Source organism: Panthera uncia, assembly GCF_023721935.1.
Source record: "Panthera uncia isolate 11264 chromosome C1 unlocalized genomic scaffold, Puncia_PCG_1.0 HiC_scaffold_3, whole genome shotgun sequence".
Lineage (NCBI taxonomy): Eukaryota > Metazoa > Chordata > Mammalia > Carnivora > Felidae > Panthera > Panthera uncia.
The window spans coordinates 16,414,186-16,439,334 of record NW_026057584.1 but is presented as its reverse complement, the minus strand read 5'-3'; the positions used below and the strand labels follow the sequence as shown (position 1 = coordinate 16,439,334).

Here is a 25,149-nt window from a genome sequence, read left to right as displayed (position 1 = left end):
ATGGACAAGCAAGAGGTTCATCCTGATTGACTTCCACAATCAAATGCCAGAAAAGGTAAGTCCATCTGGAATTCAAATTCTGGGGGCACCCGGGTGGCTCAGTCGGTTGAGCGTCCGACTTTGGCTCAGGTCATGATCGCGCGGTCTGTGAGTTAGAGCCCCGCGTTGGACTGGCTGCTGCCCAGTGCAGAGCCTGCTTCAGATCCCCCTTCCCCTGCTTGCATGCTCTCTCTCTCTCAAAAATAAACATTTTTTTAAAAAATCTTAGAGAAAAAAAGTCAAATTCTGTTTAGGCCAAATTGAAGTTTCCAAAGACTGAGATATAGCAATATATGGGTGCGACAGGCACGCCTATGTATGTTTCATGTGTGTAACAGAGCAAAAGGAATAAGTGGTTCGTGGTTCTTCGGGATGGAACTCACGGCTCTAATCAAACATGCTGCTATGGACTTTGCACCGAAAAGAACAAACACAATGACAAATGTAGGTGGTGCCTGCTCACGATGAGTTCTTGTTCCATACTGTAGGAGAGTGACCGTGATTCATTTCTACAATACCGTACATTCGGGACAGTGCGAGAGGAGGCATGATATTAATAAATACATGTGACAACTGAGACCATCCGGGCAAATTAGGATATACAGTCATCACCCTAATTATAAAGTATCACAAAGTGAGGAAAAAGCACCATGGCTTGCTCAGGCCAGTGGCGACGGCCAGAGGCATTGTCGTGATATCACCGGGTTAGTTCACCAACAGTAGAAGCAGAGAGAGACAGGATACAACAGACCCTAGCCAGGGAGCCGAGCATGGCTGCTGGGTAAGCCAACAGTGGGTCTCCTATTAAGGCAACGCAATGATCCTAGACCAGTACTGCGCCTTTCTGAGATCATTTTCCTCTTCTATTACATGAAAGCGGTTATGTTTAAGATGATCGTTTTTGACATCCCCAGGTTCTGCTTTTTTTTTTTTTTTAATTTTTTAAATTTGTTTTGCCAAAAGCTCCACCTTGTGAAATAGTGAACAGCATAGGGGAGTGAAGGTTGGAGAAGCCTAGAAGTGGGCACATATTGGAGCTAAGTGGCCGTCCCTCCTCCCCCCCCCCCCCCCCCATCCCTCGGGAGCCTCTGGGGAGCGCAATAATCAAAAACATCGGCTGCCTGGTCATTTTCATTTCTCCCTCTCTTTTCTAGATTGTTTTTCAAGTATCAAGTTAGTTTGTAGACTTTCACAGAAGAATAAGTAATCTGCTGTTTCAGATTTATCTCCAAAAACAGTGCGATGCCCACAGCATGCTTAACGGTTCTCCTTGTTGATGGCCTTTCCTGAAAGAAGATTGAGCGCGGAGCCCAATTATTTGCTTTGGTTGCAATCATTATTCACCGAACTCACGTTGAAGCACCTACTGTGTGCTGACTTCTCTACTTTACCCATCAAAATTCTGTCAGTGACTCTTATGGGCAGATCTTCTAAGATCCTTTAGCCCTACTTTATAAAAGGGGAAAAAAAGACAGAAAGAGTTTAAGTAATAGAGCTGACCAATGGTAGGGCTCAAATTTTGGACCCACGTTTTATACGGCTTCTTTTTTGCCTTTGGCAGTAAGTCCGAGCTTAAGAGAGGTATAAATGTAACACCTTACAGCTCAGAGTATCTAGAAATCTCTCATTGGCTTGCTTCTCGGCTGGGTTTCCAGGAATTAGCTGGGTCTTTCCAGGACTCTCAGCTGCCACCAGTCACAGCCAACAGCTCCAGCAGGGACGTGGGGAGATCAAAGCCAAGAGCAAGGAGCTGGCCACCGCACATGCCCTGTTTATGATGTTAATCAAAAGCCTCGGCTTTGTGGGGAGGAGACAAAAAGCTCCCTCATAAAAACCCGAGATGGGGGGTGGGGTGGGCAGTGAGTGGCTTAAGTGCTTACCTCCTGCTGATGACAAAAGCCGCAATGAGAATGACCACCAGCACCACACTGCCTGAGACGGAGACCAGGAGGACTGTGGAGTTAGCCCCATCTCCGATGATCCGGGAGGGCACTGGCAAAGACAGTGACACAACAATCACCTCTGGGAAGGTCCGAGGAGCTAGAACGTCTGTCTGCCTGGGGCACGAGTTCCAAAGTGCTGAAGCCATGTGGACCGCTCAGAGCCTCTCTTGCCCTTCGGTAAGTGCTTACACAATGGGATTTCTAAGAGAGCTTTAATGGGATGAAGACGTTCTCTGTATAACTGCATGAAGAACTTCAACCAGAAGATTCTTCTTAAATCCCCTGGTAAACATTACCGCCCGTTGTTTTTTCTTCTTTCCATTTCTAGTTTCAGCCCTAACGCTTATGTAATGATCTGATGCATTCCTTAGTGAGAAGCACACTTGGAAATTTCAAAACTGACAAGCAGTTTTGAATACTTACCCAGCCCTCACCCCAAATCTATCAAAACCCTGCTTACTATTGCCCAGCTCACAAGCCACGTCCTCTTTGAAGCCTTCCAGGAATATCCCCCCAAAATGTCAAACCCCTTCAGATTCAATTCTAGAGTACTTCCTCTTCTGTTTTTATATTCATATTTTATTTCACAACTTGTGAATAAAATTACTTTCGAGAACTGACGTTGAAAATTCTTCTCTACCGTCTCCTTCTCAAGTAAGCTCAACTTTGGTTGGTTAATTACATAGGGGGAGCCATCTTATGGAAACTGCTTATTCATCGGACATGTCCTTTGTTAACATTTTCCATTCAATCAATTAGTTGGTCCAACTCACAATGTTGAAAGATTTGATATATTGGTCCAAAGAGGCTTTTAAAAAAAACCGACCTGACTTGGTTAAAACAGATTCCTAGAAAGAAATAAAAGGGGTGGGGGGAAAGGGCCCCTTCTTTACTCTTCCCAGGGAGAAAACTTCCTATCTTAATGTAAGAGAGCTATGCAAGGCTCAATCGGTCTACTTAGCAGCCCCCTCTTTCATCATTTATAGAAGACTCAAAATAAAAAAATAAAAAAATAAAGAAGAAGAAGAGAACATTTTCAATCATACAAAAACACAGGTTAGATAATACGAAAAATGCTCTTTTCTAAATAGCATGGGATTTTCCAAGTTATAGACATCTTACTTCCACGCAGTGTTCGTTGCAACAGAATGTTTGCCTGACCAAAAATTAGGTACAGCTCCTTGGATTTCACTGTAATGTGATTTCACCTAGACTGTGAAAAAGGGCCTCAGCAGCTGATACCTGTGTTGGTCGTGACCTCTAGGGGCTCACTGAAGTCTCCATAGCCGGCTGCTGTCCTGGCTCGCACATGGAACACGTAGGAAGTCAGAGGATTCAGGCCTTTGATATCCGTGTTTCTGGCAGCCGTCCGGACGATCCGGTAGCTTCGCTCATTCTGATCCTGCATCATGGGGACGATAAAATTGGGGAAGGTGCTAAATAAATCCCTCACCTATCCTAGGCCCAATTTTAAAGGAACCAGGCCAGGGCACTCAGAAGTTGAAAGTACAGATTGATAAACTCTCTAAACCTTATATTCTCTTTGATGTGGGAAGTGCCACTGTTACATGTTGGATGTGGAAAGACACGTGGAGTTCAGGTATGATCACCATTGACGCTGACCATATCCAGACCTTTACTTATAATCTTCTTTGAAAAGAACATCAGACAATGGTTGGTGGCTTTTCTCACTCCACAGTTGACAATTTAAGAGAAATAGCTGTAAGAAGTTCTCTTGTCTTTTTCTATTTTCTGTCTAGAAAATGTCAAAAATGTTGTAATCTGGTTTCAGTGAAAAATAAATCCTGTCCCTTTTCTGCTTTTAATAAGGAAGCCAATAAGTGATTATCTTTAAAAAGAAAGAGAAGTCAATTGTTCATTTTCTAGACAATCGTGAATGCAAATAGCTCTCTTCAGAATCCTGTCCTTTATGAGAGACAAGTTATTTGTAAAAATAATGTCTTTCTATAACTTTAAGAGGCTGAAAAATGTAATTTTCCTTCCCCGATTTTCTATTAAAAGTCATCAAAACCCACACCTTGATTCTGAATAGCAGTGATCTACTTAAACAGATCATTATTTCGACTTTTATGAGTCACTCTCACTGATAGAAGGCTTATATATAAGAACTTCTTTGCTATCTTGATTCCCATTACTCGAAAGAAAAAAAAATGGTTATATTAGAACACAATGTATTTTTCCTATTTTTCAAGATAACGGATTTAATATATAAAATTCATAATTGGATTCGATTGGGGAACAAAATGCATTTGGTCTTGAAATTCACTGGTACTCAGCATTTACAACTGGCTAAAAACTAGAGAGACAAAGGAAGAAAGGAGGGAAGGGAGAAAGGGAGGAAGGGAGGGAGGGAGGGAGGGAAGGAACAGAAAGAAGGAAGGAAGGAAGCTTGCTCATCCAAGTAATACCTTCTCGTAATACTTGACTTCATACTCCAAGATCACCCCGTTGGGTCTATCTGGTTCCAGCCAAGCCAGAGCAACACTGTACCTTGTAACTTCTTTAGCCTGGACCAAAGCAATGGACGATGGTGCTATTGGGAAAACAAACAAACAAACAAGCGAAAACAAAAGACATCTTGCTTTAACGGGGAAGAAAATGGTGGTCTCAATCAATAATTTCATTTTACTTAAAAAGAGTGTCAAGGATTGTCTTGTCGTCCCCCCCCCCCCCGTCCCCATTTCACTCCTTCCCAGGACAAAGGCGTACCAGTCGTATGGTTCTCTTCAATACTGTGGCATATGGTTTGTCTTAGAAAGATAACCTCTGAAGTAAGAGGCTGGTCGGTCCACAGGCCTGTGGCGTCACCTCCACAGAGCTTGCAGCCACGTCTCACAAAAGGCTGGAGGTACAGAGAACGCCTCCTGCTTCTTTATTTTGGCAAGCCAGGAAAGGCACTGGAAGAGCTCCTCTTGAGCTGAGTAAAACTGCACCTCATCCCACCTCCAGAGTCATCTTACAGATCTTTAATTTTATACCAGCAGGAGAATTTGCAACTCTTCCCGGAGTACTGTAGGACATGCAAAGAATCTATATCCTTTCCAACATAGATAAAAGTACTGCTCCATTGTAGCTACGTTTGCAGTGTGGCACGATGATGCAAATTATGATGAACCCAAATAAAGCGACGATGTTCTCTCTGCACATGTGTGACGTTTTGCAGCTATTTTTACAGAAGCTGAGATCTTGCTTTTGCCTGTTGAGTAGCAAACTTTCTTCATTCCCCGAAAACAGACACAAAAACGGTCCTCTACCGGGTGTGTTGTCGGGGGGGGGGGGGGGGGGGGGGGGGGGGTATTTTGAGATCTTTAAAACCAGGCTGCCCTCTTCTTCCTTGTGAGGGTCACATCTCCAGCCCGCTGTTGTCGAGCTCTGCTGTGACTGACAATGACACAAATGTGCCATTACAGGGAGAAGAGGGGCATTCATGAAATCTGCAATCTTACCTAACAAAGCTGGTCTGTACAACCAGAGATTAGGGGGGGGGGTCTTCCTAAATTGAATGCATATTCTTGTTTGTTACCAAATCGGGAGAAAACGCGAAAACAGACATCAAACAATGGCCCCTGGGGAACAACATCATAGTGTCCTGCTCTTTCCCAGCACACACACGACTGCCAAACCCTAACTCAGAGGAAACAAGAGAACAAGTGAAAATAAATTGTCACTAAAAATGAACTGGGGCTAACTTCAAACAAACACGCTTGACCATATCTGACAGGTATCTTGATGGAAAGGAAAGCAACCAGAGATGCCATCATCCCACAAGGGAACCTTCCAGCTCAAGTTAATCCAGCAGGGAGCACCTCTCCGGAGGCCTGGATTGGGCAGCCTGGCATCTCCCCTAGGGGTGCTTCAAGAGGGCGCGTGCGCGTCCCCACGCGCGCGGGCACACGCACCCACCCTGCCCTATTTCTCTCTCCCTCTCCTTCTCCCCCGAAGCTATTCCAGACTGAATCTCAGGCACAAACACAAGTGAGACATACAGTGGATACACATGTCCTCCATCAAAGGCAACCCCAAGGTTAGTAACAATACCCAAGTGGATGAACAGAGAGCTGTGTGCCGCAGCCATATGGAAGCCACTGAACATCTGAAGAAAATGAAAACCGGAAATGTGCTCATTAGCGGCATTAGGCTTCCCTCCCCCAACACACACAGACGCACACGCACGTTTTCCCTCTCTCTCTCTCTCTCTCTCTCTCTCTCGCTCCTTCCCGGTTGACACGGAACCATTGTCCCGCAAAATGCCAGGAGTGACTCTCTGAAATACGGAGATGGCAAGAAGGCTAAGAAAGCTGCCCGGCTGTGAAAAGCTATTTCACTCCAGGTAATAAATACATTGCCTAACAGAGCACTTTAGCATACACTCCATAAAAAGGGGCTCCTTAAACTCCGATGTTCGGGATTGGAAAGTGAAACAGGAAAGCAAGGACTTTAGAAAGAAAGCGGGGGGGGGGGGGGGGAGGGATCGTAAAGTTATAAAATGGACTTTCTCTCAGAAACGGCCTGGGTCAGATCCTGATAAGCGGCAGATTCCTCGGGAAAGCATTGCCCGGCTGCCCTTGGGGCGCACTGACGAACTGAGCTGGGTTTCTCTCTGGTTGGGTTACCGCTCATCTGCTGCACGTGGGCCATGAACCTGATTCCCATTTTAGAAGCTGGGGCGGCAGGGTTTCTGAAGGGGAATATGCACGCTACCGAAGTGCTCGAGGCGGAGAATCCGTGCGCACAAATGTGCAAATACACCAACAGTGCGCGCTCTGACTCGGCTGTCGTAAAAACGGGAGAAAACGAGACAGCAAGAGAAATGCAGCGTCCTTCTAATTCCCGAAAGGCATGATGCCGTGTGGCTGTCATGTCTGCAGTCTTTCTGAACGGGCGTGTTCAGGAAAGCCTGTGTCCCAGGCCGCAGCGACAAAGGCGTTCCGTCGCCAAGTGAGATTGAGGGAATATACCAACTAAAACGTGCAACCGCACAGCAGTCTAACAGGGCAGCCCTTCCTTCCCCGGAGGAGAGCGTCTTACCTTCGCTGGCACAAAGAACGCCAGTCTGGAAAACTCTGGGCTTCACCGCACTGCCGCTCTGGAGGAAAGAGGCAATCTGGAGCCGCGCCACATGGTAAGCCACGTAGGGGGTTCTTCCCTTGCCCTTCCTACCCTGCCTCCAATCCAGCCTCCAACTCCACATCTGGAAGCCATCGCCTGCCACGTGGGCCCGGCTGCAGCTCGCTTCCCCAGAGGAGGCAGTTGGCAATGGCACTTCTCGATCGTTCTCCTACCCCAATGGTCCCCGAGCTCGTTTTCTCATGCCGTCCACGTAGCCGCTGCCGCATCCCTCTGCAACGGGTACTGTGCTTTCAGCGATATTTTTCTTGAGCCAACACCCTCTACTGACTCGAGATGTACTTAAAAAGAAAGCCCCATTCCTGATATACATGAAATCTTGTTATCACTGGCAGTTAATAGCGGGTAGCCATAAAAATGAATATGGAAATAAACAATGCTATCAAGGTTGGCTGGACATTCTTGCCTCCTCTCCGTGCCTTACCAAAAATAGAGATCAGCCCCGGGTGAGAGACGCATTAAGGATAATCCCCGCACCAGGTTGAGATTCTGGCCTTGGAGTAACTGGAGTCACTGAGAGAGAACTGGGAAGAAACAAACTTTCACACAGGGCAACTCAGTATTACAAAATGGTCCACATGGACTTTCACTAACATGATCTCTGACGCCACCATTGGGATGTTTCCACATTTTGGTAAATCCTGTCGAGTCCTTCTCAATTAGAAAGGTTTCGGATCCCGGGTCCAGACACCCCAGGGCTCTGTCCTCTGCTAACAAATTTGCAAGACGATCTCCCAATAGAATAACAGATTGAACACTCTCCTCCCTCAAAGATAACAAATCGGTGCCTTAGTTCCAAAGAGGGCCCCTCACCATAGGGGAAATTTGGGTCAACATAAAAACACCAAGCAGGGGGTGGCTGGGTGACTCAAGTCACTTGAGTGTCCACTGTTGGTGTCAGGTCGGGTCACGATCTCAAGGTTCGTCTGTTTGAGCTCCATGTCAGGCTCCGTGCTGTCAGTGCAGAGCCTGATTGGGATTGTCTCTCTCTCTCTCTCTCTCTCTCTCTCTCTCTCTCTCTCCCCCTCCCTCCCTCATTCTTTCTCTTTCTCTCTTAAAATAAATTAAAAAAATAATAAACTTAAAAAAATAAAATAAAACACCAAGCAGAAAAAAAGTCCTGCTTGCCTCTCAGTTCTCTGGCTTACATTCTGAAAACCGTGGACACATAGTTTTTCCTCAGTACTGACTAACTTATCCACTAAGCACATACTTAGTGAGCACCAAGAGAACAAGGAAAAGCTAGGAAGGGGCAGACAAATCGGAATCAAATCCAGTCCTTGGTATCAAATTAAGACCCATCTTATCCATCAGCTTGTTTTTTAACTTTATTTATTTTGAGAGAGAGAGAGAGAGAGAGAGAGAGAGAGGCAGAGAGACAGGAAGACCCAGAATCCGAAGCAGGCTCCAGGCTCTGAGCTGTCAGCACAGAGCCAGGTGCGGGGCTCGAACTCACGGACCGCAGATCATGACCTGAGCCGAAGTCCGACGCCCAGCTGACTGAGCCACCCAGGAGCCAAAGGAAATTTTTATGATAGTCTCACAGAGAAGACACCCATTTTCTAGAACTCAAGAGGAGACAGTTCCTGGTAACCTCTTCTTTTCCAGATTCTCCCATAGTGACGGGGAGAAGTATGAGGTGAGGTGGGCGCTTCCTTATCCCACTGTGGCTTTAGACACGCAATACACCTGCTGAAGAGTCAGAGGAAAAGTCGGGAGGAAGCGGAAGGCTGATGAAAGTATCCTCAGTTGAAGAAAAAGACACGTCTTAGGTTGGAAGCAGTCCTACCTACCCACAGACTTCCCTCTTAAAACAGATGTTTGCTTTAAGGAAAGTTTTGTGCCCCCGGACATGAGGAAGAATTCTTCCGTGGCTAGAATTTTGGAATAACACACAACTAGGACAGCTGGTCATGCTAATCAACAGTAACATGGTTGAGAAAGATGACTGATGGATGTGAACATCACAAAGGCAAGAACTACTCTGGGGTAGTTTGAAAGAAAGGTTTGTGACTTAATTCAATTAAGTCCTTAATTTTCAAGTGTTAGGAGCAGTATTTCCAATGACCGACAGATGTCCACTTTCCTGTCCTGAGATGCTGTCTGTCATCTGAGACCACATCCTATTAATCTCAAGGGTATTCAGTAGTTTTTAATCCAAACCATATTCTCTATTTCCTTTCCTTTTCGTTTACAAATCGCGCTGACATAACCGTTCAGTCATTCGACAAATGCCCTTTAAGCCTCTGCTCGAAGAACTTAAAATCCAAAGAGCTAAGGAGGCATTTATGTTTAGACAGTTAAGCATTATCTGGCTAAATAAAGATAGTGGCTGAGATGAGAAGCCAGAGTAGGCAGGAGGGCATTGCAAATTGCAGAAAGAACTCTGGAAGGATTTGGAGTAAGGTTGGTGAAACATGGTCAAGATTCGGAGGGACAAACAAGAGGCAGAAAGGTGAAAGATGGCTGAATAGAGGTGTACCTGCTCCAAATATGACTGGAAATTTCAAGAAAACACTTAGCACTCTGACTCTGTGAGCACGGAGGGCTCATCTAGGACATGTGAAATGAGATAAAGATGAAAATATATTTGATTCATATACTTACAAGTATTCTTTGCTTTACTAATTTGGTGGGAAGACCAATGACTTCTAGAAGGATTGGGGGCAAAATTCTGGGTTTGAAATTTACCAGCTGCCGTCTTGGGCAAGTCGCTCAAACTTCCTTCACTCCATTCTCCCATTTCTGAGCCACCTTCCTCTCAGATACAAGCATGTGAGTTACGAGAATGTACACTCCACAAAAGTAGAGCTTTCCCTTGTTCATATATATATCCAAACTATTCAAGACCGTGTCTGGCACACAGTGAGTGCTCTATAAATTTGTCAAACGAATAAAAGTGAACTAAATGTGAAAACAGAGCTTAAAAAAATCTTTGTAGACACTGAAATGTTTTCTAAATATAAAGTACCAGAAGTAAGTCATTCCTAAAACAACTTTTTATCTGCACCTGTTTCAGACGACCTTTTGTGGGTCTGGTTCTGCTATTTAAGTTAACTAAGCTATTGACAATTAGGACTAAAGCAAAGGACAATTCTAATTATAAATGGGGTCTCTGTTTTCTAAGAGATACGAGATGCTTCTGAACTTCTTTCAAGCACACAGGTTGTAAAATGTCATTCAAATGTGAGTTGACATTAAAACTAGTTTTCACTGCACCTGTTACAGACAGCATTTTGAGGGATTTGTTCTTTTGGTTGACGGAGGTGTTGACAGTCCTCTCTGGATTTCACCTCTATATCCGGAGGGTATGTAAATAGTTCTCCTAACCACAAAGGTACCGTGGTGGTGAAATCTCTCCCACCAAGTCATAATCCTGAATCCAGAAAGGGCCCTAAGCATCTCTCTTGTTTTGTAAGACCAGAGTTATCTCCAAAGATGCGCTAATGTAAACAAAGTCCATCCTTGCCAGAAGAAGCCATTAGGTACTACGTGGATCCCCGAAATCCCACCAAAAGGACATCACTGATGAAGTGTCAGGGTAATAGAGTACAGAACCCTATGTAATCAAGTTAAGGGCAGCAACATTAAGCATGTGGAACAGATATCTTTCCGCACACTCATTGAAAACAAGTAAAATGGAAAACAAGTAAAATGGTAGTAAAATATCATTTTTTTAAAGATGGACCAAAAACCATTGAGGATGAAAGAAAAAAAAAAAAAACTCACCAAAGCCTGAAGGTTGAATGATCTGAGCTTTCTACTAGAAAGCCAACATAAATTATCACCCCCCCTTCAAATAATTCTGTATTCAGAATTCCACATATCCCTGGGAAACTGAGAATGCTTTCTGAATAGAATCCCCATTTGCTATGTACCTGTGGTTACACTTGGTGGGAGACCTGGCCCCATGCACGCAGAAAGCACATGTGGGTTTTATCTCCTTGTGTGTTTTTGATAGACAGAAACAGCACAGATTCGGGGGCTCTATCATGACTCTCTAATGGTGGTACATTTCACAAGGAAGAATTACAGGAGATGCTTTGATGTCAAACAGAGGAGGCTCCTTTTAAGCAAATAGTAAATTTAACTTTCTTTGGTTCAAAGCTCAGCAGTTCTCCTTGCTCCCCACCGACGCGAATGCTACAATTTTCTTTTATTCGCTTCCTCAATGACTTGCCATTAAACACCTACAAGTCATTTTACTGCAGCAGTTTGGTACTTCTGACACCCAAATAGGATGGAGAGGAGAAAAAAAAAAAAGATAAGGAGCAAAGAAAGGCAGGAAGGAGTTGCTGTGAATCACCGCGCGCCATCAAACTGTTTGCTTGGGTCCAGTATCAGGAGCGATGAATTAAAAACAGTTCTGAGGACTTGGAGTGGGGGGGGGGGGGGAGGGTGAAAGCACTGAAACAGATCGACTGCATTTCACTACTGGCCCAAATTAGGAGGGCGGAGGGAGGAAGGCAGGAAATAAACAGATGCAGTGAAAGGTCTCCAGCCTGCAGGCAAGGAAGAGTGAAAACAGCCTTTTATGAAAGTCAAGAAACCAAAAGCCAAGGATGTCAGTGGTACAACAATGCCCAGTGCTTAGAGGGAAAAGGACTTCTTAACCACAGCAGGGTTCCCCCTCCCCAGGATCTGAATGTAAAGGGATGATGTTTACTCAAGGGGTCTTTCACGGATAGGAAAAATAAACCCGAAGTTTATACATATCTCTGCTTAATGCAAATGGCAGATTTAAATTTAATTACTTGGAGCTTAAGGTGGTTTTTGTTCCCCCCTTTCTTTCTCATTTCAACACTGCAGCTCTGATTTGCTCTTTATCAAAGGTTTGTGCATTTTAAAACGCTGTCAGGCATCAAAATTAAATGCTCCAGAACACTAATGATATCCTTGTGATTAAGGGTTTTGTCGTCACAGCAATGCTAAGAACTCTCGTGCTAATATTAATTGCTTTCTTCACATCCCACCAAAGGGAGGGAAGGATTTCTCCTCTGAGCTTTGTACGACCAATGGCATTGAACAACACTGTGATTTTGTTTTTGTTTTTGTTTTTTTACTATTATCACTGCGGTGTGCCGTGTTTCATTTTATTTTATTTTTTTTAAGTTTATTCATTTCCTTTGAAAGAGATAGAGAGAGAGAGAGAGCACAAGCCGGGGAGGAGCAGAGAGGAGACTCAGAATCCAGTGCCCTCAGCGCACAGCCCTATGTGGGGCTCGAGCTCAGGAACTTGAGATCATGCAAGAATGGAATGGTCCTGAGCCACCCAGGCACCCGCAGTGTTTTCATATACACATGATTTCGTTTGCAATACACTCAACCAGCTGGGTTAGCCCTCCGTTATTTTTTAGGTAAAAGTCATTAAGACTGCATTCCTGTCCACCCTCCTCGATACATCACCAATGTAAGAACGCCACTCTGCACCCCACAGCTTTTAGCTGCTGTGCCATTAATAAGCACCTAAGCACATTCTATCATAGTCAAGAAATAAATCTGTAAAATTGTTTTTTTTTTTAAAAGGTACCGAGGGGCGCCTGGGTGGCTCAGTCGGTTGAGCGACCGACTTCGTTTCAGGTCACGATCTCATGGTTTGTGAGTTCGAGCCCCGCGTCGGGCTCTGTGCTAACAGCTCAGAGCCTGGAGCCTGCTTCGGATTCTGTGTCTCCCTCTCTCTCTGCGCCTCCCCCGCTCATGCTCTGTCTCTCTCTGTCTCAGAAATAAATAAATATCAAAGAAATTAAAAAGAAAAAAGGTACCGAAAAAGTTGATGATTCCAAAATCGATACTGAATTATTTTCCTATTCAACAAAAGATCTAGAACCAAATTCTCGATTGAAGCCTTTAGAAGACTCTGGATTAAATGAAGCTCATTTATCTTTAAATATGGATGTATTAATATTAACTAAGCATACACTTAAAATATATGAGGGGTGCATTTTTTTTCCAGAAGGTGATTTCTTTCCGAGGTCAGTACAAAGAGTCTATTTTAAACAAATACTGTATAAAGTAAAGCAGGGCACCATAACACTTACCAAAAGATACAACAGACCCATGCTTACAACGATTTTCAGAATCTCATTTTGGGAGACTCCTGGTGCTTTCACTAAGTGATCCAAGAGTAAGACTTTACAAAACATTAAGCTCAGACTCTTACTTTACTTAGTTTTCCAGAGGAATGGGTGGCAGGTGATCTTAGAAAAACCTTTTATAGGGAGCTATTAACCATATTTTAAATGATGGAATGTGATATTCTTCCCTTTCGTGTTAAGTATCTGCAGAAGAAAGGTGAAGGTGTTGGGATTAACCTCTGTGGCTAACTGCCCAAAAGATGAGAGCCCCCCTCCCCTAAATAACTGTTTCTGGGGGCGCCTGGGGGGCTCAGTCAGTTAAGCGTCCGACTCTTGGTTTCAGCTCAGGTCATGATTTCACGGTTCGTGAGTTCAACCCCTGCATCAGGCTCTGCACTGATAGTGCCTGGTTGGGATTCTCTCTCCCTCCCTCCCTCCCTCTCTCTCTCTCTCTCCTTCCCCTGCTCACTCTCCCTGTCTCTCAAAATAAATAAACTTCAAAAACTTTTAAAAAAAGAATAAATAACTGTTCTGGGATGGAGCTGCTCAGACAGGGACTACATTTCCCTTACATGTCAGATGGTTCATGTGACTGAATTTCAGCAAGGGAATGTGGGTTTAAGTGACTATTTCTCTTCTAGGCCCGCGTCTTTGGGTCCCTCCATCCTCTCTAACTTACAGTCTGCCCGCTGGATGTTGATGCCCACGTCCGTCTTCAAAGCTCTCCCACCAACCCCTCCCTCATCACCACCCGCTGGATGTAACTTGGGCAAGAAATAATTTTAATGTTTATTTATTGTTGAGACAGGGACAGAGCATGAATGGGGGAGGGTCAGAGAGAGAGGGAGACACAGAATCGAAAAGCAGGCTCCAGGCTGCGAGCTGTCAGCACAGAGCCCGACGCGGGGCCCAAACTCAGGGACCGGGAGATCATGACCTGAGCCGAAGTCGGACGCTTAACCGACAGAGCCACCCAGGCGCCCCTAAGAAATAATTTTAAATGTCAGTTAACCTACTCACTGACATTTGGGGTTACAGCAGATATTCATTCAGGTAAAGTGTAGCCATTTGGCAAAAAGAAAAAAAAGGCATTTTTCGAATACCGTTTTCATATAATAACTAACTAAAGTGTAGTGTATTCTGGCTACAGAAGATTAAGCGGTGGTCTAAAGCTGCCTGAATGGCCTTCAGGTCCCCTCTTGGGGATGCACCTATGAGCATGCACCGTGAGCAGATATCGACGCACTCCTCTGGCGAGCGCGCCCTGAGATCGGCCCTGCCCGGAATAGAAGATGCAGGTTTGCAGGGACACGATCGGCCACGGGTCTTTTACCCGTGAGTGGATTCAGCAGAGTCCCACATTCCTGGGCTCAAAGATTCCGCTGAGCTCGTCTTAACGTTAAACGGGGAAAGACAGTGGTGTTCTCCAGATGGCTTGGTTGAGTTTTCTTTGCAGAAAAGGGTTCCTCTCCGTTGCCTAGTGACCAGCTGGCGTGGCTTGGGCCACGTGAATTGGAGGAAAACAGAGAAGAATGGGCAAATGAGCAAATACTGGTCTCCTCGGTGAGGCCCTTGGGCACAACGGTAACATCGCTTCATCCTTGCATCTCCTCTGAAGCGCTTATAATTATCCCCTTTGAATGCATATCTGCAAACTTAGGTAATACATGGAAGTTCGGTGATCGGACCAGCGCTATAAAATGAAATTTTTAAGCCCAAGAGTGCCTGCCTCAAAAGCATACAGTCCTCCTACCGTATCACGCGCCTGTAAACACACGCTCAACAAGTGAGCATTTATTGAGTAACTACTACGTGCCCAGCACTGTCTCAAAGGCCTTGAATAAGTTAATCCTATCACCCTCACGAAAACCCTATGAGGCAGGTATTATTATTGTTCTCCTTTACAGATCAGGAAACGAAGGCACAGAGGGTTTGAAGAGCTTGCCCCGAGTGACAGCATATAAACGGTGAATTCACAAGTCTGGTCCCGGAGCCCACAGTTTTCAATCCCTGAGCCACAAAAGGCCTCTGGTCTCTCCCCTCCTTGCACTGGTAAGAAATGAGAGATCTGAACGTTAAATGGCTTGCTCTCCTGCAGCAGCGTCAGCAACAGAGCAAATCTTAGGTCTGCTCTACGTCAGTCAGGTACAGGGCCACCTATGTGCATTCCTGCTTGCCAGAAATCCAGAGGTAATTTAGACATGACCTCTGTGTCTAGACAAAGCTTAAAGCTTTTACAGATGGATCACCTCATAAGAGAACTACTTAGAGGGCTAAGGGAAGAATTGTCTAAAATGGAAAAATTCAATTGCACAATAAAACAACAGTATGTGAAGCTAGGGAAGGTGGAGGGAGTACGGGGCAAGCCTGTGGAAGGTTGGTGATGTTCTATTCTTTGCCCTGGTTTATGGCGGCACAGGTGTTCGCTTTGGGATAGTTCATTGACTATATGTTTATGTCTCATCCACTCTTTTGTATGTGTGTATATTTCATAATCAAAAGGCTATAAAAGACAAAGAAAAGCGTTAACTAAGGGTATTAGGGATGAAATACGAAAATTAATACTAGACCCATCCAAAATGTTTAGTTAATCTTTGGGGTAAAGGTCTAAAGGTGTCATGAAAGATCTAAGTTTTTGCAACTTAGGACTTTTGTAACGAGTTAATCGTTCTGTTTCATATTTGAGCCGTACAGCAATCCCTGATTTCTATAGTAAAGAAAATGTATTAATTAAATGCTTGTTTTACTATTTTTTAAGGTTTATTTATTTTTGAGAGAGAGAGAGAGAGAGGGAGAGAGAAAGCCTGCCTGCACGTGCACGAGGGGCAGAGAGAGAGGGAGACAGAAGATCAGCTGTCAGCACAGAGCCCGACGTGAGCCTGGAACTCACAAACCACGGGATCATGACCTGAGCTGAAGTCGGATGCCTAACCGACTGAGCCACCCAGGCACCCCTTACTTTTTAAAAATTATTATCTTAGGGGCGCCTGATCTTTTGGTTCCCAAGTTCGAGCCCCGGGTCGGGCCCTGCGCTGACAGCTTAGAGCCTGGAGGCTGCTTCGGATTCTGTGTCTCCCTCTCTGTCTTCCCCTCTCCTGCTCGCGTTCTCTCCCCCCCTCAAAAGGAAATAAACATTAAAAACATAAAAAATAAAATAAAATAAAAATTACCATCTTAAATTAGCATTACTACCTGTATAGCCATACCATCAGCTGTAGAATCACAAGTGAGTAAAAGCTCAACTTGGAACCAAGGCACGTATCCCCCAGAATAACGGGATGGCTTAGGGGCACCGAGTGTCTCTGCTGTAGTTCAAGTGTGTATTCTGTTTCCTCTGACAGCGGCTTGTTTTACTTTCTATTTGCTTACTAAGAAACTTGTTGGCAGGTTCCAATAAGGGTAGCCCAACATTTGCCAACAGAAACATGGCAGGATTCAGTGTGTATTTCCTGTTAAGTACGAATGCCAGTTTGAGGCAAATAGAAAAACAAGTCTTTCTACTGGAAGGCAATTTGTAAGAATTTGCCTGAGCAAGGCAACCGTTTTAAGATAAGGGAATGGGCAAAGTTTAGCAAGAGTAAAAAATTCGATATTTTGTTTTCTCTGAATGCCGCTAGGAAGATGAACCTTCTCACTGCTTCTCAGGACGTTGAAAAGTATCAAGGAAAAGCTCTTAGTTGCAATGAGTCTGGATGTGTCTTGATGAGACAGGAGGACGAGCCTTGGGCAACGTGAGCCCCTCCATGCCCAACAACGTCTGCCAAACTTATTCTGGAATCCGGAGGATGGTGGAAAGGAAAGGTTCTGTTCTGCTGAGCAGAAATACAGCATAGAGAGTAGCAAAGGGTTAGCTGCTCTGAATCGAGGCTTCTGTTCCTCGAGCTGTCAACTCGGCTCTTGGAGAGCTTCGAGCCTTCCAAATCTGGAAAATAAAAGCTGTGCTGTGGGCTTCAGGTTGTCTTTGTTACTCAGACAGCTGCTAATCGTCCTGCTGTGTTTGGAACCAAGGAGACAATGCTGTAACATTTAGCTTTCTGACATGCGAAGCATCTAGATCAGTCCCCTATTAAAGATGTATTAATCACAAAGACTCTAAAAGCCAGGAAGATAGATGCGCCCAGTAAATCTTTTGCTCTCGCCTTTTACTTTCCACACTCAGGTTTCTACATTTACAGGCAGACATGCTTAAAAGCCTGCTCCAGAAACTGACCAATAGAAGGCCTTGTTCATTACTTTATATCAGATGCCCGATGATTTCCTACCCCTGGAAAGCCTTTCAGAAAGAGGTAAGACATTGATCATTCCGCTAAAAGAGTCGTCTGTTTCAATAAACAGATCCACTGTGACTGTTGTCATCTTGACTTTGTAAGTGCGATAACTGATTCAAGAGTGTGGCTTTCTTTGCCCCTTGCTACGGGGACATCCAAATAATGTGTGTAGTTAAAAAAAAAAAAAAAAAAAAAAAAAAAAGAGTTATTCGATAAACTTCAGGGAATAAAATTTTACTACTCCTAGTACTACCAGTACTAATTAGCATCGCTACTAGTCATGCTAGTGCTCCTAATAATACGAATAATACCTGGCCTCCAAGTCAGGCCAAATTACCCTCAGGTCAAGGCCCCGAGTGAGAGTGAACAAACGGTAGCTTATTCTGGACTCAGACACCTGGAACAATGGAAAGAGTATGTGCTGGATGAAGCCTCGGAACCCTGTGTACTGAAATTTATTGTTAATAAAAGGTCTCAAAGTTACTTCTCCACCTTGGTCTTCATTTCACAAGAGCGTTGAAGACAGACTTACCACATTCTCCATAGCATGTGTTCCGACTGGGTGACCTGGTGATCAACCCCAAAACAAAGAAAAAATTGAAAGAATAGAAACAAAGAGTCTGCCTGATATTATCATAGAGGCCCAGAATGCAATTTTCTTTCTTTCTTCCTTACATGGAATCTTCATAGGAGGCATCCAATCACCATAATACAAGAGGAAGAGAAAAACCTCAACACACGAGGTTCCTAGACCTACAGAAAAGCAGCATTAGCCATTCTGAGTTATTGTAAATCTTTTGAAATTAGATTGCTACTTTTTTTTTTTAATTTCTGAGGCTAATGGAACCCATAAGAGACAAGTACAATATTTGTGAGGTGCCAGGTTGGTGCCAGCTCAAGGCCCTGAATTCCTTGGCTTTCACTGGACTCTGAATATATCATGAATAACTCCTTCCCCATCACCGGCTCAGTGACAGTCCACCGTCTTCCAAATTGAAAGAGTAGGAAGTCAATTAGTGTCACTTACGATGTGAACACCTGTCGACTAAGACCTGGACTGAGACCAATTTCATTACCACAGCCACTCAATGGCTGCCAGATGGTCAGGACTTGGACCACTTATGATGTAGTCCAGATTCAAGGAGGTGACCTAAAGACAGAAAGGTCTAGAGTCCCATTAGTCATCTCCTGAGCCATCCAATTCCCCAGCACATATACAATTGGAATAGGATACCTATTTTTCCTAATGGTCATTTAAAAAGACCACATGAGCTGCTAAAAAAAAAAAAAAAAAAAAAAGCAAGCTATGGTAACCTAAAATTGAGGATATTAGCTCCTTAAATAGTAAGCATCCTCACCAACCATGGTCATTTTAAAATCCAAAACTACTGGGTAATAACTCAATGTCCTTTTCTCTAATTGCAGTTCAAAACACATGGACAGAGCAGGAACAAACACACACACACACAAACACACACACACACACACACAGATGAAAAATATTTGACAAAGAATAAAGTGGAGCATGAAATTATAAGCTACAGATTATCACTGACAGGGTAGAATAGATAGGCAGAGGGTACATTTCAATATAATTTTGGTCGCGAACCTATGTGTTCTGTGCTACTTGGAATTTTTCCAAGTCCAAATGTTGCTTGGCTTAAACAACGAGGGCTAAATGATGAGAAATGATGGCCATGGATGATAAAGTAGAGTGTTGCAGGTGGAAGAGACAGAGAGAGAGAGACTGAGAGACAGAGATTGAGAGGGAGGGAGGGAGAGAGAAACGGGAAGAAATCCAACCCTGACTCTCCATTTTATTCCCAGTTGGCTTCATACACGGAAGTCTGGGAAAGGTCTGAATACAGGGAAATCAAATATTCAGGGGCCAATATCCATAAGCCATAGAATGAATGCTGAGGAGCTGGTTTTTAGTACTACTTAGGGAAAGCTTTGTTTCCTTGTAGCCAGATCTTTCCTGCCCAGTTTCTCGGTCGCTACAGAGACAAGCACAAAGTGACTGGTAAGTGGAGAGAAGCGACAGAGACCTTTGGGTTAAATTACAACCAGCACATTTGGAAAATGCTTCATACACAAATGGTCACCACATGCTATGCTCTCAAAACTAGGGCCACGAAATGATATTCTTACAGCCCTCATATTTGAAACCCTATCTTTTTGGCAATTGTCATAAAAGCTATGATCGAGGTTAGAGAAAGGAGCATAATTTATGAGAAGGAATTTTAAGCTTGGGAATTTGCAACCATAGAATTAATGTTTTTTTTTAATATTGGGGTATCAGCCAGAAACTAAATTGTATGTGCCAGATAGTTTAAACTCCTACAGGCATTATAAGACCAAAGCTGAAACAGCGGACCTATTAAATTTTAAAATGTGATTAAGGCCAATAGATGTCTCCAACTGGATCTGTGTCTGAGAATTCAAGATAACTTTTGTGGTCTTAAAGAATAACAAAGAATGAATTAGGAAATCTCTCATTGTTTCAGGGCTTGAATTTTGTTTTCTTTCTTCTCTTTTTCTTTTTTAACTAGGAGGTTTCACAGCATCTCACCGGGACCCCTCTTTAACAGAACTTGCTGAGGTGTGAAATTCAGTATTACTGGCCCCACCCAGGAGTCAATCTGTAAATCCCAAAGGGACCTCATTAGAACAACACATCACCTAGAAAGAGTCCCACAGCATGGTCTCCAAGAAAGACAGTGGAGCAGGGCACCAGCACACTACAGGCACTTTCCCGAAACTATTTCATGTCCTTCTGAAACAGGAAGGGAAGAGAGAGGATGGAGAGAAAGAGAAAAAGCCATCATCCGAAGCACGCGTACAATGAAGGTTATACTCTTGAAGAGTTTACAGTGAGATTTAAAGGGCTTCTCGTCTGTCATTCTTCCCCAGACAATACCCTCTTATATTACACAAAGATTCTTTAAATATGTCACCAGCCTCTTCGAGCCACACCTGAATTAGATGGCTACTCGCCATTGGTGTCTGCGATGAGGGCTGCGAACACAATTTATGCTTTTTAAGTTCTATGACACTAATTTTCACAGGCTGCTATTCTGCCATGTTTGTACTCCCTGCTTTCGGTGGAAAACAAAGCAACAAGAATCCCAATTACATACTGTAATGATAATCACCACCCCGATGTTAAAATGGGGAGAAACGAGCTGATGTTAGTTTCGCGAATTCTCAAGTCTCCTAAAGCGTCCTCCTGGGAAGATTCCCCAAATCGGGCTCTGCTAGAGCCCTGTAGGATTCAGTGAGTTTCCGTGCAAATAAGGGCTACACCAACAACTCTTCAGATCATCTCAATTTTTCAGATGGAAAAAAAAAAATGGTCGTTGATCATCTTGGAAAGTGGAGGGAACACTTGAATAAGCTTTCAGCTAGTTGCATATTCAAAATCTCTAGCCTGTTTGTATGTGTGCCTCTGGCTTTGATGCAGGAATGTGGAAGAAGCTGTGCTCTCTGCCCACCTGGACACTTTCTATGCTCAAAATACACCCTCAGTATGCTAAAAAAATAAATTAGGGTTGATTCAAGAGGCAGATTGACGGCTTGCAGTATGTTATCTAGAAAATAGCAACCCTCCGGGGAGCCATCGTGAGCTTGCCCCATTCAGTGCTTGTGCTAATCGATGGATCTCACCCAAGTGAGCTCATTGGTGGCAGTCCCTATTTAATACCCACTGAGAAGTCGCAGTCACATTTTTGTCTTGTTGGGATGCACACATCACCTTCAAAAGGTTCCTAGATAAGAAGTTTTTAAAAATCATCCACCCCAGAGCCTTCATTAAAGAGGCTTTTTTTTTTTTTTTTGACAGGGAGCATCACACTGCCTGAGAAATTCATACACAGAGCTTATCATTTGGAAGATGCCAGGCAAAAAGAAGTGGCCCACCCTCTCCTTCCTTCCTCTCCCTCTCCTTCCAAGAGGGATCACAAAATAAAACAGATATTTCAAATCATTGTCATTTGCCCAGAAGATATTTTGGGTAGATTGGGTTTTAGAAAGGTAGTCCTCGTGCCTTGTAATTAAAAAACAAAAACAAAAACAAAAACAAAAACAAAAACAAAAAACAAAAACACAAAAACACAAAAACAAAAACCAAAAAAAACCCCAGATGGTTCAGGAGAGCCACAAAGAGTTCCTTTAGCACGAGCTGACCAACTTATCAGAATAGAGGAAGAAGGAATTTAATGCAAGGTTCTGTTTCTTCAGTTCTGTGCCTGTATTGATGGCCATTTTGCTGACCGATCAGCCAAATTCCCACAGCGCTCTGGGTACCAGTCTTCACACGTGAGATCCAATCATTAGTGACATTTTCCAACGAAGCCAGGGTGGTCCCTAGGGAAGTGGCCACACTGATGTGTGACACACCTCTCTTTTCTGTCACTGTGGTTCTGGGGCAGCCCATGGAATCTTTTTCATTCTTCCGGCACAGGCCAAGGAGGAAGAAGTACGCCTGTGTGTGTTGGGCGCAAAAGGTGGATGCTGAGGGAAGACCTTTTTAAAAAGAGCTATTTTTAGGGCGCCCGGGTGGCTCAGACAGTTAAGCGTCTGACTCTCGGTTTCGGCCTGGGTCACGATCTCACAGCTTCATGGGTTTGAGCCCCACTTCGGGCTTGGTGCTGGCAATGCAGAGCCTGCTCGGGATTCTCTCACTCTGCCCCTTCCCCACTTGTGCTCTCTCTGTCTCTCTCTCAAAATAAATGAATTTTTTTTAAAGCTATTTTTAACACTGATGGATAGCGTTAAGGCTTGCTTATCTTGACAGATTAAAATGTAAAACCTAAAAAAAGAAAGAAAGAAAAAGAAAATCTTCCCAAGTCTTCACCTGAAGACAACATCTGGAATACTCTCTTGCTGTACACCCACGTGAAAACAGCATGCAGACACTGATGTGCGGAGAAGGCTCTGTACGGCGGGGGTAATCTGGACACACATTTTAATGAGTCCCTGTAGATTTAAGATCTTTCCATGCAAGATTAGTCCTGCAGCACAGCTCTTGGTTTTCCTGGTGTTTAAAGGAAAAAACCCTTTAAAGATATTAGTAGGGGGCTAATGGGAGGTTTGATAAAGTTTCTCTGGATCTTTTTATTAATGTTCAATGCAAACTAGACTCTAGGGTCTCTCCTAGCTCCTCGGAGGAGGTAGTCATTAATTGAGCCAGTTGGAGTGATACCTCATCAATGTAGAAGCCCACCTAAAACCTTGGCTAGTCCTGCGCTGTTCATTTCTCATCTCAGCCAGGCACTTATTTTTCAAATCTCTTGATGGCTTCTCCAGAGGGTGCAAAGGCAGTGTTCGTGTTCGAAGTAATAAGCACAGCACTGAGAAATGAAAAACGAATCAGAATGAGGACGTCAAGTGTTTAGGGTGAATGCCGGAGAATGGATTTCCCTTCACACACACACACACACACACACACACACACACACACACGTGTATGTGAATATGGACATTTATGTAAGAGTGAAGGGATGGGAGTGGGGAAAAAAGGTGTCCTCAGTCTTGGGTGTAAATAAAACTTTCATTTTCTTAGAGGGAATCCAGTTGACTGTTGAACAGCATGGGTTTGAACTGAGAAGGTTCACTTACATGTGGATTGTTTTCCATACAAGACTGTCCTATAAATGTATCTTCCCTTCCTTATGAATTCCTTAATAACATTTACTTTTCCCTAGCTTACTTTATCGTAAGAGTATAGCATGTAAGATACATAACAGACAAAATAAGTGTTAATCGCTTGTTTATGTTATTGGAAGGCTTCTGGCCACCAGTAGGCTATTAGTAGTCAACTTCTGGGGAGTCAAAAGTTGTATGTGGACGTTTGACAGTATAGGGGTTGATGTCCTTCACCCTTGCAGTGTCTGAGGGTCAACTGTACCAACACCTTTTTTAAAATGCAATGCAATTTTTATATATACAGTAATTACTAGTAGGCTCAATACACACTATTTGTCTATGCTGTTCAGTCAGCCTTGAAGCTGGATAATTTAGTAGGTTCTTTTATTTTTCTTTCTCCCCATCAGGACTTGTGGCACCCACCCGGGTATAAATTCATGGACCCTGGTGCCACACAAAAGAAGCTGTGTACCACTATACATCTCCTGGTTTGTTTTATCCTCTCTTTAAATTTTTTTTAACATTTATTCATTTTTTAAGAGACAGAGACAGAGGTACGAGAGAGAAAGGGAGACACAGATCCGAAGCAGGCTCCAGGCTCTGAGCTGTCAGCACAGAGCCCGACACGGGGCTCGAACTCACGAACCGTGAGATCATGACCTGAGCCGAAGCCGGATGCCCAACGGACTGAGCCACCCAGGCGCCCCAAGTTTGTTTTATTGTTAATTATGATCACAATTAGTGAGTATGTTTAATAATTATAAAGGCGGCAACAATATTCAATAGACATGAAATTATTTTATGTATAACATTAGAATCAAGCGACTGTTCCCTTTCTTAAAAAAAATAAAAATGTGCTGCATGTTTTAAAATGTACATTTCCTGGGCGCCTGGGTGGCTCAGTCAGTTAAGCATCCCACTTCGGCTCAGGTCATGATCTCACAGTTAGTGAGTTCGAGCCCCGCGTCGGGCTCTGTGCTGACAGCTCAGAGCCTGGAGCCTGTTTCAGATTCTGTGTCTCCCTCTCTCTGACCTTCCCCCGTTCATGTTCTGTCCCTCTCTGTCTCAAAAACAAATAAGCATTAAAAAAAAAATTTTTTTTTTAATAAAAAAATAAAATGTACATTTCCTAGGCATTGTGATGTAAACCAGGAGCCCATAGGAGGATCCGGGCTGTTAATGAGAAAACCATAGCCTGGCTTCTCTGAAGCCCATTGTGTGCCTGGTTCGGGCCTGTAATTACTCATGCACAGAAAGGACTCTAACCAGCTTCCAATCAGAAGTCCTAAGGATTACATACCAACCACCGAGGATGCGCAAACAACTTCCCAGCAAAATCTCTCAACAGAATTGCCCTACAGCTTGTTCAAAGAATTTTAAAAATGGGTCTTGAGAACATTTCCGACTTAACATTCAACTAGTTTCATTGCGTGTTTTTCCTCTAACTTTCTTAGGAGTAAGAAAAATAGAACATGATTTACAAGAGATCAAAGGCAAATGAGAGATCATCTCCACGAAGGGCCAAGGTATAAGAGAGCGTCTATGACTATTTAAGAAGGAAATCGCTGTCAGCATCTAGCAACCCAACAGTGCTCGGAATGCATATTTTCGAGAAAACTGAACATCGCCTGATCAGAACACTCAAGCAGGTTCTACATTATACATTTAAACCTGAGGGTCACTGGGGAAAAGGTCTGTGGTACAGGAGAGTGAAGGTATGCTTGAAATTCTACCTGATTCCCTGAGATCTTGTTTATGTAGCCCAAACCTCTGCAATGGAAGGGGTCTTGCCAATTAGGAAAATTGTCTCGAATGTGAGATTAATCTCAATGGTAATCCACCACAACCTTGACCAGGGTGGTTTCTGACAAATGACACCAGCATGTCAACACCTTCAACCTCCTTCCTGACTGGTCCTCTTTCTCGATTTAGTACTCCAGAGCAGATACCGGCAAACCTTTTCCCACAAAGAGTGAGATGGTTACTATACACGCGGTATGGGCCACTCCTTCTCTTGAAACTACCCAGCTC

At 43.8% G+C, this 25,149-nt stretch overlaps 1 protein-coding gene across 4 annotated transcripts in view; it reads right to left on the bottom strand.

The window, feature by feature from the left end:
• The window catches only part of EPHA4 (EPH receptor A4), a 149,587-nt gene that overhangs the window by 29,563 nt on the left and 94,875 nt on the right, over positions 1 to 25,149 (bottom strand). For 3 of the 4 annotated variants that reach the window (XM_049615826.1, XM_049615827.1, XM_049615825.1), the window contains 3 exons: positions 4,412 to 4,536; positions 3,225 to 3,384; positions 1,920 to 2,031 (listed from right to left, as the gene is read on the bottom strand). In XM_049615826.1, coding sequence (XP_049471783.1) covers positions 1,920 to 2,031; positions 3,225 to 3,384; positions 4,412 to 4,536 — 397 coding nt within the window. Of the gene's footprint in view, positions 1 to 1,919; positions 2,032 to 3,224; positions 3,385 to 4,411; positions 4,537 to 22,000; positions 22,824 to 25,149 lie in introns of those variants that run through there. The other variant, XM_049615828.1, reaches the window with a different exon arrangement.